At 37.8% G+C, this 20,241-nt stretch overlaps 1 protein-coding gene across 3 annotated transcripts in view; it reads right to left on the minus strand.

The window, feature by feature from the left end:
* The window catches only part of LOC124619429 (U4/U6 small nuclear ribonucleoprotein Prp4), a 47,857-nt gene extending 31,210 nt beyond the window's left edge, over window positions 1-16,647 (minus strand). The window contains exons 1-5 of one of the 3 annotated variants that reach the window (XM_047145815.1): window positions 16,530-16,647; window positions 14,254-14,493; window positions 8,674-8,878; window positions 603-733; window positions 198-402 (exon numbers count right to left, since the gene is read on the minus strand). In XM_047145815.1, coding sequence (XP_047001771.1) covers window positions 198-402; window positions 603-733; window positions 8,674-8,878; window positions 14,254-14,476 — 764 coding nt within the window. In that variant the 5' untranslated portion in view covers window positions 14,477-14,493; window positions 16,530-16,647. Of the gene's footprint in view, window positions 1-197; window positions 403-602; window positions 734-8,673; window positions 8,879-14,253; window positions 14,494-15,647; window positions 15,653-16,323; window positions 16,486-16,529 lie in introns of those variants that run through there. The other 2 variants (XM_047145807.1, XM_047145825.1) reach the window with 2 other exon arrangements.
* Window positions 16,648-20,241: the final 3,594 nt, after the last annotated feature.

A 20,241-nucleotide genomic window follows, 5' to 3' on the forward strand; every position in this document is an offset into this window, starting at 1 on the left:
CTTCTCAAAACATTTAGGTATTTATTACTAATGTTTATAAAAATAAATATGTACAATGGTACTTATCAGAAATAAAATATGGCTACATGCAGGAAAGAACAAACATTTACGTATTTATTATTAATGTTTATAAAAATACATATCTACAATGGTACTTATTAGAATTAAAAAATGGCTACATGCGGGAAAGAACCTACCATGAGGCAGTGGCAAGCATTGTTGAATCAGGACTGAACTGGCAATACGAAATAGGGCGAGTATCACCAATCTGACTGCAATAGATGGACACTGCCTGAAGCTTCTTTTGCAACTCTTGTCTTCGAGCTGTACGTGTTGCTTCAGGCAGATTTCTCTCTTCCCTTGCCTTCTCAAGCCGTACTTTAGATCTTGCCAGGGAATATTCTGTAGAAATATTCAGATTTAACATTTATTTCTCCTTTCTTGTAACATTAAATTAATAAATTCCTTATAAAAACAGCTAAAATTAGCAACGCCAGCAAGTGCATGTTAGTACACTGAAGAACAATGGCATATGTCTCTGTGTTAACTGTCTCAAGAACTCAGAATACCATTTAGGCCAAACACATAAAAGATCATCTTACGAGCTATCCACAGTCTTGATATTTTGAGTGATTCTGGTCCTTCATGATACCAAGTAGTTTCTTGATCTTTCGCTTGTTGCATCCTTTCCTCCTCCTCTTCCTGCTTTTTCTTAATTGCATCTTCACCCAGTCTGCAAATAGCAGATAGACAATAGATAATTAATAACTAGGTACATCCTAAACAGCAATAATTAAAATATGTGCTATATGCAGAAGAATTTCTCATTTTCTGCAGTGTGAGTAGGGAAAAAGGTAGTTGCACTTTTACTAATACTAAGAGTACTAGGACTGTACATTTTGGTACATTGGAACTCATGAATTCAATATAAAGTCTTTTTAAATTGTGGTTGTTCACTTGTTAACACAATGTAAACTGAGTTAGATATAATCACAAATCCCTGAATACATGTAAAAAAGTTGTGTTCGAGTAACCTAAATTTAATAATAATAATAAGAAGAATAATAATAATAACAACAACAATAATAATTTTGCTCCACGAAGAGTTAAGATAAGAGATCACTTTAAGTTTAGGGACTGGAAGATTGAAATTTATAACATATTACTTTTTGTTTTAAAAGAATGACATCAAGTAGAAACTGGCGAGCAGAGGGGTAAATACTTATAAACATCTGTGATTGAAAACAAATATCTATGAATAAAGTGTGTCATTCTTTCTGAAAATCTGTCATTCTGAAACATTTACAGAAAAAAGGGGCCATAAAACTTTGCAAATTAAATTTAAAAGACAGAAAAATTGCCAAAATAGTAATGAAATGTAAGCAGTGACATAGAATGCAAAAAAAAAATCTTTAAACATTTACAACACAGCCACTGCACATCTACTTTTCATATCAGACAAAGCATTATATGCCTTCACCACAACCATACAATCTGAAACCAAAGAAATGCTACAGCAATAAATTTTGCTATCACTTCTACCTTAACATTTTGATAAAATTCAAATTCTTCTAGCAATGAAATATTATAGACAGTACAGATGTAGTGAACAAGAAAAACTTATTGTTCACACACAAGTATGTGTAATAAAATACTGACAGAAAAATAATTATTGCTACCAGATGGCAGTAGGAACAGGCACAACAAACAGGCAATAAACACCAGCATTTGCAATAAAATGTTCTTTCATCTGATAAAAAGTAGGAAAAGATTTATTAAAGAGGCTGACAACGGCTTAAATAAGTCAGAAAGCTTCCTATAATCTCCAGTTAAAGGATAAGCAACACAACAAGTAAAGCTGAGAGAGAGACAAGATGAAAACTGGTGGCTACGGTTGTAAAGGAAAGATAAAGTAAATACTGCAGAAGAGGCAGTGGGGAAAGGTAATTGGAAAAACAAGGAAGAATTGAGGGGGGAACTTGTCTGACTATCCTCGTTTTTAAAATTGTCTTACCACTATCCAGTCAAGTAATATCACTGGTGAATCTTCACCAAATGAGGGACAAAAGATGAATGTTAAATGTCTCACTGATAATGACAACATCAAAAATGAACCAAAGGACTGGAATTAAAGGAATGATGAATGAATGGAAAGGATCTGATAGTATGGAACCATTCCACCATTTATGTTAAGCAATTTAGAGAAACCACAGAAAACCTAAATTCGGGTCACCAAACAGAGCTACACCAAAGACACAACAACCCATGAAACAGCGCATGCCTTATACCAGATGAGAAACAGCTGTTCTTTATCTTCTTATGTTAACATCATGACTGGTCTACACTGATATCAGCAAAATGAAGCCATAGAGTATGCTGTGTGAAAGAATAGCATTGACATTTGTGCCTGCATCTCTTAACAGTTGATTTAGATCCTTTCTCTAAACACAAGCATTTTGGAATTAGGTGTAGTTCACACCAACCAGTTGGCCTCACCTTACGAACAGGTGCTAATTGTTCTGGCGATTTTTTGCGTAACTTGTACTCACCAGCCACCACAACCCACATACCTAAGTCATAATTTTCCATCTTTCTTTTACATTTTAAGGCCTATTTTGTCTTTTCCTTGTAAGTGGTCTCCTCCTCCCCCCTCTCCCCCCAGTACACGATTTCAATTCCAGTCTGCCCTTGCTTCACTGCTAACTCATGAACATAAACTGCCACACCTTTTATTGTTTGCACCCTGATTAGTCTCACTTATTCCTACCACTTCTTTTACCAGCTTACTCTTCTACTATAAAGTTAGTGCTTGCCTAATTTTTTGTTAATTGCTGTGTTTCTTCTTGTCTGGTAAACAGAATTTGTTTTTTTTCCTGAAGCCATTTTTTCTGCACAGTTAAAAAGTACATGAATATTTGCTGTACGTACAGTAACATTATGAGCAGCTTCCTGAACCAAACGATAATTTAATTTCAAGAAATATGATACACACAAGCAACTGGAGAAATAATATCTTAATTAAGACAAACAGTTCATCATCACTATTGCAGTCCAACCATGTTCAAAATTTGTTGCTGCCAAAAATAGAATTTTAGAACCAAGTTTTACAACAAAACCCTTTGCATATTTATTTTTAGTATCGGTGCCACAAAAACAGCAATAACTGTTATCAATGCTTTGTAGAACATGTCTCCTCAACAGTGTGTAGAACAGTTTCATTTTGTTTTAAGCCAGTGATAATTTAATAAAAGATGTGCAATGTGTGTTCACAAGATGCTTAGGCAGCACTGCTGACTATGTTCCGAAAGAGCAATATGCTTTTCATGGACTAAATCACAAAAAAACTGACTCATTACAAAACACCACTGCCCAATGGTATTTTGTACCAAGTCAGACCCATATCTATCTTTTGACTCTGCTGTGACTTTCAATAGCTACATACAGTACCTGGCTTCACCATTACCAGTGAGACAACATTAACAGTTTTGTCCCGTGAAGTACCTTCAATCTCAATATTGCTGTGAAAGCCATACAACCCCTCATAACCTTTGTATCAAATTTTGCTTACTCCACAAAATCTTTTCTTTTCCCCTATAACGAATTGTACACTGACAATAACATATAAGGATTTTTTTTTTCCAATGGTACTACTTAGACCCTCCCCTAAAGTTAAGATTCTAGAATTGTTTTACTGTCTTATGATCCCTTACCAAGTCTGAGTATCTGTTTCTTGATTATTCCAGGCTCTTGTAGTCTCTTAAGATGACTTTCCATGTATAATACAGCCTCAACTCCAGCTGAAACATGAGGTACTGAATTAAAATTTTTGTGCTATTTTCATAGTCATTACCAAAACGGAATTGCAGATGCTAGCTACTCACAGTGAATGTCACCATGTCTGTTGTTACCTCTTGCTCTACACAAATTGCACTTTCACCATATCGCCCTTCTCACTACCAATAAAAACTGTACGAACAGTGCAGGGTATTAATTTTCACCTGTTCCATATAAAATCTTCTGCCTGCCCCTTCAGACTACAGTACTTACAACTCAACAGAAAATTTCTCATCACTAAGCACTCATTTATACTGCTTAGACCATTCTTCTGCAATTGCCCATCAATCAAGTCCAAAACAAGCTGTTTTTCATTAGTGAAACTAATCATCTCTCCACGACTGTCTTACGATCAAAGTTCACCTTCAGTCGCAAACTAGCTTACAGTTAATGTCTCAGTATACAGTAACAAGTAAAAGGACTGAGCCAGTAATCTTCTTTTAATGAACTCCCCACAACATCTAGTTTTGGAACCACAAAGGTGGGTGCCAAAGTTCCCACTCACAGCACAGGAAACTTTGATGGTTGTGGCAGAAAACTTAAGTATGAAAGACATAAATAAGCTTTGAAAATATTTTCTTAAGTGATTTCAAAGCTGTCTTTTGCAGCTCCCAAAAATTACTAACCACAAATATCTATTACTAAGTATAGCACCACAAATATATTCTTTTGCTTTCCTCGGAGTAAAAGTTTTAGACACAGCAAATTAATGGAGCATAAAGTAGAGGAATGTTTACAAAATGACTAGTACTCATTTTGAAGAACTGGATGACACAAGTAGCAATACTCACTTCACCGTTAGGTAAAGACTCGAGACTCAAATATCAATCTTTATAACCTTCATTCACACAGAGAAAATGTTTGATAACACTAACTGGAGCAAAATGTTGAAAGAGATGAAGACTTTAGGAAAAGATTACAGGGAAGAAACAATAGTCTTGCAGCTAGACGTGAATCAGAATTATTTCAGGGGAGAAGATAAAAAAAGGAGTAAGGCAGGGATGTAGCTTTCCTCCACTACTGTTTAATTTGTAATTAGGAAATGCAACGAAGGGATTCTCACACGCCAGAAGCAATAGGATAACAATTAATGGAGAATACATCAGAAACAAACTGTTTTCGAGACAACATAGCGTTATTATGAAAATATGAAGAATTACAGTAGGCACTTCACAATATGAATCAAATTCTAATTTAGAAGTGTGCGATGATGCTCAACAGAAACAAACCAAAAAGCACAATGTGTGTGAGAGATGGAAAATACAGGGCATTCCAGCAACTTGAGGACAAAGTAATTATTTCAGGTACTTTAGAAGTTGTATTGCAGCAGCTGGTAGAGAAACAACAGACGTTAAAGCTAGAATAGTCCAGGCAAAAGAATTACTTATCCAGACAATAACACTCCTGACACTAAACAGTGTCTCCTTGACTACCATGAAACTTTTCTTAAAGAGCTACATTTGGAGCATATCATGTATGGGACACCAACTTAGACCTGGGGAAAGTTGAAAAGAAAGACTGTAAGCTTCTGCGATGAGGTGCTGGCGGAGAATGTTGAAAATACCTGGGGCTGACAGGGACTCAGACAAACTGCTGAGAGGAGCAGGAAAAGAAACCTGCTCAAAACACATTAGGAGGAGCAACATGGTTTGCCACCTACCCAATCACTGAGCCCAGTTCACAACTCTGATTGAGGGAATGAAGGAGGCAAGAAGATGGAGAGGACAACTGGGACAGAAGTTCATTGATAACATTAGAGCTGGCAGCAGACACAACAGCATCAAAAGGAAGAGGTAAGAGCGAGTCAACCAATTTTCAGGTTGAGGAGAAAAATAAGAAAATGGAATTTTTGGTAGGTATTGTTTATTGATGGATCTTGCGGAAGAAATTCATACTGCTGATGTACTCAGTATCATATTCAATGTCTGCCACTGATCAACAACATTCAGTTTCTTACTGGTTTTCCATTCTCTCTTTAATATGTTACACAATGATGAAATCCAAAGGCCTTAAAAAATTTGCTTTGGAAAGCATACATAGTAACCAGTCTCCAATTTTCCAATTTATTCTATTATCCTTCATTGGTTTTGAGAGGAAATAATGTTACTGTTTCTAATTCATTAATAAGTCATAATAGCTTAATGTCCAGACAGAGTGGTCCCACAAAGTTATGATCCTATTTTTTTATGTCAAGTATCTGTTGCTGAAAAGTGTTCAGTTTATAACCATGACATTGTACAGAATCTCAATCTGCTGGTGTCAAACTGAATGAGGGTCATCATGTTGAAAACCAGTCTTCTTGGAAATATTTTCATCGAAGAAAATGATCAATAGTGGCAACTTAATATATCTATTACGTTAATTATGACTGTCTTGCCAGGCATTGAAATCTGGAGTCAACATCATTCAATTGATTTTTTTTTTTAAAGTCTTCAATCTTTTTGATTAGATTGATGCCACATTGCATCTCCTGTACCGTGTTAATCTTTTCATTAGTGCATGACTGTCATATTCAACAACAACTATAATCTGTTTTCCAAGTTCCAGTCTTCTTTCTCCCTCTACTGTTCCTGTTCTTGGATGCTATTGAAGATGTCCCTTTGATTCCACAGGCTTCTTTCCTTACCTAAAACATTATCTGTCTAGATAGTAGTTTAACAATATTTGAATATTATAGCACTTCAAACACTCAAAAGTTTTTCTTCTCAGCCCATGGTCTCTGCTTCGCTTTCATATAATGCTGTAGTCTACACACACGACTGCAGTCTTTGGCAGCTGAAGCCACACTGCAAGTAGCAGCAGCAGCACATGATGGGAGTAAGGAAGAGGCTAGGGCAGAGAGGAGGACAGACAGAGGGTATTGGTGGGGGATGTTGAAGTGCTACTAGGGAGCGTGCAGGAACGAGGTGGAGAGAGGGTACGGCAGTTAGGTGCAGTCGGGACGTTAGACAATGGGCAGGGGAGGTGTGTGTGTGTGTGTGTGTGTGTGTGTGTGTGTGTGTGTGTGTGTGTGTGTGTCTGGGGGTGGGGTGGGGGTGGGGGGGGGGGGGGGTAACATAAAAAGAATGGCCAAAAAACAACTGACAGATCAGCTTTGCGGAACATGCTTTGCAGCCAGGAGACCATCACACTCACTTTGATAGGACTCGCATACTGGCAGCCACAAGTGGATGCCATGAAAGGGTGTACAGAGTGGCCATAGAGATTGTTAAACATTCCAGGACTTTCAGTAGGAAGGAAGAGGGCATAAAACTAAATGACATCTGGATTCCAATGCTGAGGACGCTTACTAATCTTCCACCATGGGGAGATAGCGACAGCGGATGACAGCAACCGACAACAGTCAACTGAACTCAGCTATTCAAAGCCTCTGATGCCACACCACTGCATGGGAGCATGCGTAATCAGAATTTTTCTGGTCAGTAGGGAGCCAAGTTGTGAACTGGACACTCAAAGAAGCTACGACATCCCCACTGATAATGTCCTTCGCAGATGGGGACAAAACAATGGGTTTTAAAGTGAAATGCATTTGGACATGGCATAATAGCCCAGAATATTTTATTAATTGTGAGTTATAAAGGGCATCAAAGGAGGACTGGTCAATATTCAGGGATATGACAGGAACAATCATTTGAAGTGAAATAATTCCTACAGACAAATGCCCTATTCGAAATAGTTTATGAGACAGAATACATTTAATAAACATTGTTCTTTGTTTGTGTATTATTTAATACACTGTAAGGTTTACTACAGCTGTTGTACAGTTCACAACAAAAGTTTAAATATCCCATCATCAACTTCAATGCATTTGTGCACCCTTGGGAGAACATGTTGTGTTGCTTGTCTGAGTGCCTCTGCATGTTTCCTAATGAAGGCAGCAGCAACAGTTACGCAACCATCCATTTCATCTTTTGCATTCACCTTTTGTTTGGACAACTCAAGACATCATCAAGCCCCACAGAGAAGAATGTAATGGTGTAAGGTCTGACAATCTTGGTGCCCAGTTAATTGTACAATCATCTGTCTTATGCCTGAATATTGACCAATCTTCCTGGGACACCCTGTAGGTGGTGGTTGTTGGGATGTTTAAGGGGGACTAAACAGCTAATGTCATCAGTCCCCCAGGACACCCTGTAAATGTAGAATGAATTGATGTCTAACACTGGAACTGTTGGTGAGAGGGAAGTGCTACATTAACTATATTCTATTACTTAAATCTCATACGAACAACTGTATTGCTAAGGAGGATTACGTTTTTCAAATTTATTTTTATTACAATGCTTGTCAGGCTAATAACATGCTGCTTTCATTATCGGATTTACAGACTTGAGGAAACACCAAAATTTAATATATCTACAAAGAGAAAAATATTCCAAAATGAAGGGACAGCCAAAGAAAAATAGGAGAAACATTTGCTCCCTACCTGGAAACAGCATACTGATGATGTGTACAAAAACGTAGGTAGTTACTAGTTTTCAGAAGCCACAGTTCTTTGGTTTGTCAAGTAAGAGATGAAAGGTTTGAAGGAAGTACACTGTAAAGTAATTCAAGATCAAGGAAGTCACAACTGGGCAGAATGTGAGGGAATAAATGATTTATTTCTTACAGTGTTATCAGAATGTGCCCCTCAACCTAGAGTTTTAAGTCACTTTAACACCTGTTGATCGGAAAGAACTATTAGCTCCAACCATTTGCCATTCTTTTGTCAAATAATCCCAAGTTCTGGAATATAGTGACTGTCAACTTCTGCACATCTTACAGTGTAGTTCATGTTATAATACCTATAAAATACAAATAATCTACTGTACTACTCCTTCACAGTTGACAATACAGGACTACCTTGCTAGCAGATCCCTCAGACGACTACGCCTGTCTGCTGGACCTTCCCCAAATAAGCATATTGGTTCTCCAAGTTGTCTTAGATTACGTTTCACCTCTTCATCGTCAGTTGATACATTAATCTGACGTGCTCTTTTACGTCTTTCAAATTCTTCTAATAATGCCTGACGATCACGATTCATTTCTTCCTCGAGTTCCATATATTCTAAACATAACAAAAAATGCTAGCTATATATTCAAGTAACATGTTAATATTTATCTAATGTAATAGTAATATTTGCTTGTATTACAAGACACATCCAGTTATACAGAGATGTGTAAGCATATAAAAATAACTTACAACAGATATATTACAATATCATTCTTGTTTGCTCTCAAAACATACACAATTGTTGACATCTCACTCGTCCCATTTCTCTCACTCTCTTACTTCATAAATTGCATGATATATAAGTTAAATAACATAATAATACCATGTTCCACATTTTAGTTCTGCACCAATAGTGAGTGAGTAGACAAGGCGTACTAAAATACATGTGAACACTGTAACGGTGTGGTCATTGGCTTCCCATCAGAAGTTGGACTGAAATACATCAACTGGTGATATGACATACTCTTTTAACATATCTCAGTTGAATACAGTATGTTAGTGTTGCTCTGTGACTGGTAAATCAATAAACAAAATGGAGAAGAGCTTACCACTTAAAAACTAAAGAAAATATCAAAGTGGTAGAAGAAAGCTGAGACCATAACTGTTCAACAGAAGAGCAACAATGCTAGCTGGAATATGGAATAATCCAATGCAAAATGTGTAAGGGGGAGATTGTGGGAGATGTTGCAGGGCTGTTTATGAAAGTCTAGTGAATGACATCAATGTGAGGTTGAGATTAGTAGAACCAACATATGTTGCTCTCTTACAACATCAGAAGTTTGGTGTGTATAAAGTGACTTTTCCAAACATTAAAAGGCGATGACCATTATTAGAGCCTGGAGAAATGTGAACAGATTTATAACTTAGCACAAGATGATAAAGCCATTATTGGGAGAATGTTTTCCTTTTGTGAGAAACAGTTTGAGTTCAACTGAACGGTAAGAAGTGCACTTCTGGTGTCTGCGGCTATCATGTTGCATGTCTCTGCTGGTAATAACTCAAGTGATGAATGATGGGAACTGAAAACAAAAAATCATGAATCATTGGTCAAGTTACCAGTTAGAATGCTTATTTGTAATTTCCTATGATTTGTAACTAAAGTTGGCTGATATTTTGTTCTAGTAGGTTAGAAGTTACCCACATCAATGGAGTTTTCAGAAAAACTGGAACCAAGATATATAATTAGGTTATTGAATGATAGAAGACCAAGGATAGAATGCACACAGTTTGTGCCACCTGGATCTTTCCTGCCAACGCAATCTTTTCTGAACTGCATAAGAGGGAGGAACTTCCCTGCAATATACCCTACTTTCCCGTAACTCTACTGGCTTCAACATTTGTTAGTCACTGTACTTCACCACCCTATCCACTTCCTGTTCCCACTCCAACACTACAGAGCCCTCTATTCCACATGTGCATCTACAGTCTGGCTATGCTACACCTCAATCTATTATGGCAATAGTACTTTCGTCTTGAGATTCACTGGCTTCACCGATTCCCAACTACATTCACAGGTCAGTCTGACAGGACATTAATTTTCTTTCCGCTCTTCCTATTGAAAGCAAATGTAAATAATTGGTATCTTCCACCAGAACAAAACATTAGATTCAGTGACTATCACTGGCTACCATACACTACAATTCAATTGGTTATGGCCATTACCAACCAACTTGCCAACAGCCTTGTTGCAGTTGTAACACCATTTCCCATCAGATCACCGAAGTTAAGCACTGCCGGCCTCGGCTAGCATTTGGATGGGTGACCGTCTGGGTCTGCCAAGCACTGTTGGGAAGCGGGGCTTATTCAGCCCTTGGCAGGCCAAATGAGGAGCTACTTGAATGAGAAGTAGTGACTCCGATCACGAAAGCTGACAAGAGCTGGGAGAGTGGTGAGCTGACCACTTGCTCATCCATATCCTAGTGACGTCTCTCGGCTGAGGATGACACAGCCATTGGTAGGTACTGTTGGGCCTCCGAAGGCCTGTTCGGATGGAGTTTTGAGTTTGTTTATCATCAATGGACTGGCAACATTAGCAAGCAAACCAAGAGCCACTGATACCTTAAGTGCATTCTATCCAACTGAACAGTAAGCCAGGAAAAATAAGTGTGCTGGGTGGCGAAATTTCACTCTGTTGTGTGCATATGGAAGTCAACTGAATGAGTCAGTAAAAGGAGGTGCTAACCCTCAATTTAATAAGGATTAGACTGATGGGTCAGTAGAAGGAAGTGCTAACTCTCAATTTAATAAAGATTAGGCTGATGGCTTTATCCATCATGCTTTCGCATGTACAAGAAGCTGAGAAACAGTAGTTCCCTGTGTGTCACTGGAAAACACTGTCTGCTACAGGGTGCTCCATGGATATTATCCTTGAGTTCTTCTATTGTGTATGGATTTGTTGTGCACACTTTGTCCTTCAGTGCACACCAAATTAAAAATCACATGGAGTTAAATCAGAACTTCTAGTGGGACAAATATTGTTACTAATCACCTTTCATTGAATACATGGTGAATTGTGTGCAAAGGAACATTGGCAGTATGAGCCCTTGCCAAATCCTGTTGAAAAAATGTGAAGCTTTGTTCTATTTCACTCAGTTCATTAAAAAATAGTTGCAAAATATTTTTCACGCATCTTTCACTTGTAACTGTGTCATTAAAAAAAACTGGGCCTGTTATTCTGTCACCACTAACTGCACACCACATCCCTATTTTCTGATCACGAACGAGTTCCTCATTAAGCATAACAAGTCTATCTGCTCTCCAATGTCGACAGTTTTGGGAATTACCATACCTTTGTAAATGGATCCAATTCTCGTCTGAAAACAGAATAAGGTAAGGACACATTTCACCGTCATGCACTCGTTTTATAACTCATTCACAAAACTTAACCCTGTGTGCATGATCACCAGGTAGAAGTTCTTGTACTACTGATACTATATAGGACCTTAGCTCAAGCAGCTTAACACCCCTTTGTACAGAGGTGCACAATATCTTGTTTGCTGCAAAAGATGTCTAAGACATTTTTCAGAGGAATTTTCCAGGTGTTGTGCAAAATCATCAAGACAAGCTTCTGTGAGACCTGTAAGTCATCATTTATGCTTCTTGTCTTGAACACTTCCAATCTCATAAAATTTATTCACTAATTTGTGAACTACATCACAACTCAGAACTTGAACAGCTGGAAACTTCTGTTCAAACAATCTCCGAACAGTCCGAATCATAAACAAACACTTGCTGTGGAATTGAATAATTCACTCTTGACATCGTTGTGTAAGGAAACTTCAGTGTCACACTCATGATGCTTGTTTCACTGCTCGAATGACACTGACCGACAACGCACATATGTCTGTACAGCCTTCAGACTAAAACCCACAAAAAAGAGGGGGAAGAGGTGGGGGGGGGGGGGGCATAGTGCAGTCCCATGGGACACATTTGACCAGCAGGCACGGCCTGCAATACCCCAGGCAAGTGGTCATCATATAAATGAAACACCCTGTATATAAACTGTTTTGTCTTATGGCATTCATGTTCTAGTTTTTTAATTCAATCAAATATATAACACAAAATATCCTCTTCTGGATAAACTTTGCAAGAATGAAACATTTTGCTTCTAATTGGATGGTCTGTTGCCTAACTACCATAGTGACTTATGAGTTAATCTTAACGATAATCATGTAGGGTCCTGGACTGTGAACCTTAAGGGACAGTGCATACCAAAGAAGCAGAACCTTGGGAAGATATTTAAACAGTATGTACAATTACAGTTGACCTTCAGCCAAAACTCTGGTGAAGAAGTGTCTAAACACTATTTGAAGATGGCAATTTTGAACACCTGTGATAACTACCAAACAAAAAGGTGATGAGTATGATTTTTCTTACATAAATTGGTACAGTGTTATCATTTTTACACAGTTTTTTTCTTTTTCTTTTCCTGAAGGCTATACAGGGTGTTTCAAAATGAATATATATGGGCTTCGTAGCACATATTACATTCACCCAACAATTATAAATAATACACCAAATGAAAGAGAAACACAAACAGTTTTTCTTACAATTATTCAGTGTGAACACCGATCACACATCGAATCGATAGGTGAGTTGTTACGGAAGCTTGATCAATCTGTCAGGAGTAACTGTTGCAACAACACTTTCTAAAGTTGGGTAGATCAGCCGGTATTAGAGGCACATACACATGATTGCGTCAGATCGTATGTGAACGTAGAGATCATGCATAAAATGCTGTGCCAACCAGTCCCTTGCACCCAATCCACCGGTCGGATACAACATCATTTAACCAGTCACATACTGAGCTATGCCAGCGAGGCGGTGCACCATCTTACTCTCAAATAAAGATGGGTTGTCAGCTTCTTCCCATTGAGGCACAGGCCATAGCTGTAGCACATCAAGATCAGAAACATCAGTTACAGTTGATTCACCAAAAAAGAAAGGCCCATAAACATTCCGCGGGATATTTCTAGAGGCTAAGCGCGAAAGACTCACACTCATTCAACACTTTTCTCAGTCACTCTTTGTCATTCCATACTCTTCCCATTGCATACAGGCATACAAACAAAACTGTTTAAGTTGCTCTTTCATTTGGTGTATTATTAACAATTGTAAGTTGAAGGTAATAAATGCTACAATGCCTTAAAACCAGTATGTTGATTTTGAAACACCCTGTACTCTCTCAACCTCCATACACCACACATCAGAAAGAAGTGCTTACTATTATGAAAATTGAAGTACTAACTAGTGATTATTTTCTTTGGTAATTGTAAAATACTATTCACAAAGGACAAAAAAATCAAATAACAGGATTTCCATTTGCCCTGGACTCACTACTGAATAACACAACACCACACATCAACTTGGACCAGTGACACTGTCAACAAGGCAAATATTTGTTAGCACAATGTACCCACTTGATGACTACGATGCCAGAGAATGGTATATATTTTAACTGTCAAAGTATCGGGGCTCCTGAGAGAATGTTCCGAACTGGGGAGGAGATTCTTGTTATTAATGCCTTCAAATGTGTTAAAAATTTGAAAATATCAGACCCCAATGAGAAAATAAGGGATTTTCATGGGTGCATTGTTATGACACACTGGCTGACTCTGTCAAATCACAAGCAAATTACAACCAGACCTTGTGCTATATAACACATCAGTCTGCCACAGCACCCCTCATTTTTTTTACACACACACACAAACAAACAAACAAAGCTCATTTTTATGGCATTTTGTGTCTTTATCAACTCATAAGCAAACTATCATCCTCTAACTTCGCCTTAGGGCACACTAGAAATATGTAACCACAACCTATATTTGAAAAAGTTGTGTCAATGGTGACCTCATTTTTTTAATACCAAAATCACATAACACTGTTACAAAAAAAAAAAAAAAAAAAAAAAAAAACCACAAAATTTGTACCATCTGATATGTTGACATTTCCTGCCTCAGGCGGTGAAGATACCATTGCAGTTGGTGGACTGTCCCCATCACTGTCCACAGATGATGTAGGTGCACCAGTAGTTGTAGCAGCTGCAGAAGCAGCAGCGGCAGCATTCAGCCTATTCCGCTCTTGTTCCTCAAGAGAGCCATAGTGAATTGTCTTTTGCTTTTTTATGTACAGAATATCTTCATCATCAGACATGGTTTTTCAAGTTTCAGCTGAAAAAATCAAGATAATAGCAGCATTAAAAATGTGTATTATTATTAATAAAATAAAGAATGGAAATTTTTATATGATTTACTGGTACAGTATGCTCTTTATTATTCAGGTTAAGGCAGACCCCACACTACATGGATAATCAAAAAGGCAGATAATTTAAAAGATAAATATTTTTAAAAGAAACTTCTATTTACAAAACATGGTACATGTTATTCATCCACAATTCAAAGAATGTTAGCACCATTTTACTAACACAGCACTCCAAAGATCAGAGGCACTGAAAGTTAGCAAGGTCTCAGAACCAAATTAAATTGCTGTCAGGTTCTAAAGCTAAATTAAATCGGTTCTATATTATAGTTCACCAAAGATTCTTTGACAGACTAAACTCCTGCATAGTCACAGCTAAGTGGTAAACAAAAAAATTACAGAGATGAGTCCACCTAACGCAAATCTCCAAGAACTAACTTGGCAAGAAATCTATAGACAGATGGCTTGAATAACAAATACAACACATTTCTTCAAACCTTTATCACTTTCTTTAACAGTTCTCTCACACAACAAGTGCAGGCACATATGCAGTACTATAATAGACATTTGATTTGGATAAACAATAGGATTAGGAAATCACATACTATGCTTTTTCATGTTTTACTACTTCTTTGTTGTTAAATTTTTAATCAGCATTCTGTAAACAATATAGTGACTCATTCCACAATGAAGTAGCTTTTGTTTGTATAATCCCAAGGAACCCGATTAAAACTTGGTTTAGATAAACCACAGTGTAAACAGAATATGAAAGACTTTTTGGTAGGCAACTCCTTCTACTGTAAAGATGAGTATCTTAACAGAAGCTCTTAGACCAGCTTAAGTAAAAATATCTGTTAGCTTCCAGTTTTGACAATCCTTCAAGATTAGGCATTTTGTGTATGATACGTTTATTAAAAGTGCACAATCATATTTCATTCTGACAGTGTGTTAATTCTGTTGACATAAGCAGCTCCCATTTATTGTCATGTATCCACATATCTTGACAATCTCCTAACATTCGTTCTGAGAAGTGAGTATTATATTCAGATGTTCTATGTCTTTTATGTTACACTTTCTGGGATGTTCCACATCCACGAGAATCATCTGATTTTTGGGGCTATGGAACGAAAACTGGATCTAATCTAACCTAATAAACAGCATTACGAGTCTTTGCCCTCAGGAAGGCCCCTGCAACTCGGTCTACACGTCGGTTCGTTTTAGTATATTGACGACAAGGCAGTATACCAAGAATAGTTATGTGACTAACACCGGCCGCGGAAGCCCACACATTTATTAAGAATATGGGGACTGCTTTCAAAATTCCGAAAAAATGAAATTTAGTACTACAGAGTTTGTTTATTACTTCAGAGCGTTAAACTGTCGAACACTCATAGAATTACGAATAATTTTACACAATTTTGTCTAACAACGTGAAATCTACAAAAGTGTGAACAATGACTTCTTGAAAATGTGGGATGGAAGAACTTCAGAGTAGCAGCTTTCCCTAAAATGTGACTGAAAACTGTAAAATTGTCACTGAAACACGTCCCTTGTACAGAGTTTCGAAATTAACAAATGTCTTCTGGAATCTGGGAAAAACTATCCATTTCGCATAATGTGTTTTTCTAACTGGAATTAAATACTTTCGATGGTTTTCAGCAAAGGGAAATCTGAACGACAAAAAAAAACAGCAGCAAATATAAGTCAACAAACGAGCACTGCGATATTACTGTGCTTAATTACTGATATGTCTAGTCTCTTGCCTGACAGTAATCTAGAGACACAAGATAAATAATATTTACTAGGAGGTCACATGTGTCATTAAGTCACACGATTCAAACTATTCTCTTGATATTTTTTTGTAAGACTGTGACATATTTCACTGTTTCACGACAGCAAGTCTCAAAGCACATATTTTACTATTCGACATAATACAAACAGACTTTACGATCGACATAAAAAACTTCCTTGCTATCCCATAATATTTTGAACGCTACCAAACACTTACAAAGCACAGCAGCACATGTAACTTGTAAACACAACCAAAGCACTTCAACAACAGAGTTTTGTCTATCCGCACATCACGTCAAGGTATTCCCTGAAGAACATTTTGCCCTTGATGTTGGTATGTCGTCCTCTGCTAACATCAAAGTTAACCTATGTCCACCACGCTCACTCATTTAACTATAGTGATTTTATGCTTTTGCATTTTCTTAGCCTTTATTTTATAATTTTGTTTAGTTTTCATACAAACAGCAAATGTTGAGTATTTTGATATTTTTTCCATTAAATGTTCTTCCATGAGAATGGCCAGATATCTGAAGGGAAAAAATTTTTAGGTTTTAGGACAATTGTATAGCTGATATCTACACTTCACAAATCGATCAAGCAATTTTCATTAAACGACCTTAAAGGCCCGTCCACACGCAACGATCTGTCTGCGCACATCACATCTGCGCAGACAGATCGTTGCGTGTGAACAGAAGATTTGCACCAACCTGAGGTGTGTGCAAACCTGGAAGTTGGAGTTGGAGGTTTGAGCGAAACCTCTCAAATCTGTCGGTTCAAACCACATCTGCGCAGACAAGTTGGAGCGTGTGGACAGGAGATCGTCGCAAATCTGGCGCGAAACAGCTGTTTGCTCAGTCTAGTGTTTGTATTTGTGTGCACAGGGCATTAAAACGGCTGATACTCGTCAGTGTTCTCGAGAGTTTGTAAGTGAATTCATTGAAATATACAGAAACCACCCATGTTTGTGGAAGATTAAAAGTAAAGAATATAGTGACCGAGACAAAAAGACAGCAGCATACAATGCTCTAATTGAAAAATTGCGGGCAGTTGGCGCCTCGGCAAACAGAGAAACGGTAATAAAAAAATAATTTCGTTGCGAACTGGCGAAATTATTTGCGGATGGATGTCGAAACTTATAATTATCTCTTAAAGCATGTAACCCCTCATATTATGAGAAAAATACTTGTATGAGAAGGGAAATTTCTCCTCATGAACGCCTGGCAGTAACATTAAGATTCTTAGCAACAGGAAGGAGCTACAATGATTTGGAATTTTCATCTGCAATATCGAAACAAGCATTGAGTGAAATAATACCCAACACATGTGAAGCTATTTACGCTTTCCTGAAAGATGGGTTCATGAAGGCAAGTCAAGTAAATTAGTCTGTCAGCGAACTGTTTACCGAAAAGAGTTATCCAAAGTTCAGAAATCTAGAAGATCTGGTGTAGGAGTAGATCAAGTATACCAGCCAACGTTATGGTATTCTGATCTACTTGGCTATCTTAGTGATCAAGAAACGCCAAGACCAAGCAGGAGTATAATTGAAGATGAAATTGGAGTGCCAATGTGCGAGGAAATGGAACACGAGGTTATGTAAAACAAAACAGGTTCGCCCTGCAACTCTCGCAGTAAATTTACGTGACAAAACTGCTTTCGCTTTAGCAGCCACTGTCTGCACCATTTTGACCGCTTTCTCTGTTTCCTGCGGTTGGTCTGAATGTTTTTTGCAACACAAGTTGCGAACACAGACCACAACAAAACTTCCTCCATTTCTATTTTTCAAAATAACTTAATTAAATTTTGACGTTTTCGGGGAGCGTAGTCGCTTGCCACTGATATTTCTTTTCTACACCGACAGATGGCGGGCGAGTAGTAGATTGGGGTTTGTGTTGTGTAAACACACCACATTTGCAGCGATCTTTTGCATGTACAGACATCTGCGCCGATGTCTGCGCAGACAGATCGTTGCGTGTGGACCGGGCTTTAAAGCAAACCGTCAATGCAACCGAAGGAGAAAAACACAGTTGTTTATGATGTTTTTTGCTACATAGGAAAAAATACGCTGTGGACAAGTAAATGGGTTTTATGCATTCGTTTATAAATATTGTTTTATATGTTTGTATTACATGATTTCTTCGTATTTCACACACTGCTAGTCGATGATCCAACTGCACTTGAATCAAATGTTTCTATTCTCATAGAAAAATGCAACTTGGCCGCTGCAAGTAAACACACAGCTATCAAACTCAAAGCAAAGAAAAAAACATCAGAAACTAGATCAAAAGTACAAAGTTAGTTAGTTAGTTAGTTACTTTCATGTTCCATGGATCATTTTGCACAATAAATCGTCATGATGTGGAACGAGTCATTTTACATTCATATTGCAAATCAATTTGTACATCTATTTGTACTCTAAACATCACGATACAATTTTTTTCCCCAAAATGAAAGCAAGATATACATATTGAGTTAGCATTTCCTAACCACCACGTTTTACGCATTACAAACATAGAAATGCTTCTAGGGCATAGAAGGAGTTGTGAAAGAGAAACATTTTCAATTTATTTTCAAATTTTATCTTTCTGTCTGTTAGACATTTTATATCACTGGGTAAATGCTCAAAAATTTTTCTTGCAGCTTTGTGCACCCATTTCTGTGCTAAAGACAACCTTAATGTTGAGTAATGAATGTCATTTTTTCTTCTATAATTATAATTACGAGGGTTGGAACTTAAATAGTGGCCACTATTTATTCACAAGCGATACAAAAGAGTTACGTGTTTGCACCTGTTACTGTCCTTCAAAGTAGTCACCAGCGTTGTATAGAACCCGTTGCCAGCGATGTGGAAGGCGTAATATACCGTTAGCAGAGCGTGTTCGGTTGAAGGTGCGAATGGAGTGGTCTAAAGTTATGGTGATTTTCGTGTACGACTGTGATGGTGTTATCCTAACGCTTTACGTTTCTCCACGGCAGGCCGTCAATGTACAGTATTACTGTTCGTTTTTGGAGCATCACCTGCGACCAACTTTGCGAAAGAAGCGGCGACACTTTCTGCGCAACTCACCCATCATTTTGAATGACAATGCACCGGCGCATACAGCACAAGCTGTGGCTGCTCTGATCGGTCGATGGGACTGGGAAGGACTGTACCATCCACCATACACCCCGGACTTAAGCCCTAGTGACTTTGATTTGATTCCAAAGATGAAAGAACTACTTCGCGGCATTCGCTTCAGAACTGTTCCGGAGATTCGACAGGCAGTATACGCTCCATTCGCACCATCAACAGAACAGGCTCTGCTAACTGTATACTACACCTTCCACATCGCTGGCAACAGGTTCTACATAACGCTGGTGACTACTTTGAAGGATAGTAACAGGTGCAAACATGTAACTCTTTTGTATCGGTTGTGAATAAATACTTAACACTATTTAAGTTCGAATCCTCATATGTACCTCATGGTTCCTTTCGAACAGTAGTGGATTATTTACAACAAACTTCATGCAGGAATAAATATACTGCAAAACATTAGTCAGAATGCCCAACTCCTTAAGGAGATGTCTACAAGATGATCGCGTTTGAGCACCACATATTATTCTTACAACACGTTTTTGGGCAATGGAGACCTTCTTTCTTAAAGATGAGTTACCCTTGAACATTATTCCATATGTCATTATTGAATTGAAATAAGTAAAATATGTCAACTTACTGATTGCTCTCTCCCCAAAATTTGCTATGATTCTAAGTGCAAATGTGGCAGAACTAAGTTGTTTTAGGAGCTCCGAAATGTGTTTTTTCCAATTTAAATTCTCATCAATATGAACACCTAAGAATTTTGAAGTTTCCACCCTATGTATTATTTCATCACCATGTGTTACACTTCTCACTGGTGCAGTACCCCTAGAGGTGCGGAACTGAATATGATGTG

The sequence above is a fragment of the Schistocerca americana genome, chromosome 1 (genome assembly GCF_021461395.2).
Source record: "Schistocerca americana isolate TAMUIC-IGC-003095 chromosome 1, iqSchAmer2.1, whole genome shotgun sequence".
NCBI classification, from domain to species: domain Eukaryota; kingdom Metazoa; phylum Arthropoda; class Insecta; order Orthoptera; family Acrididae; genus Schistocerca; species Schistocerca americana.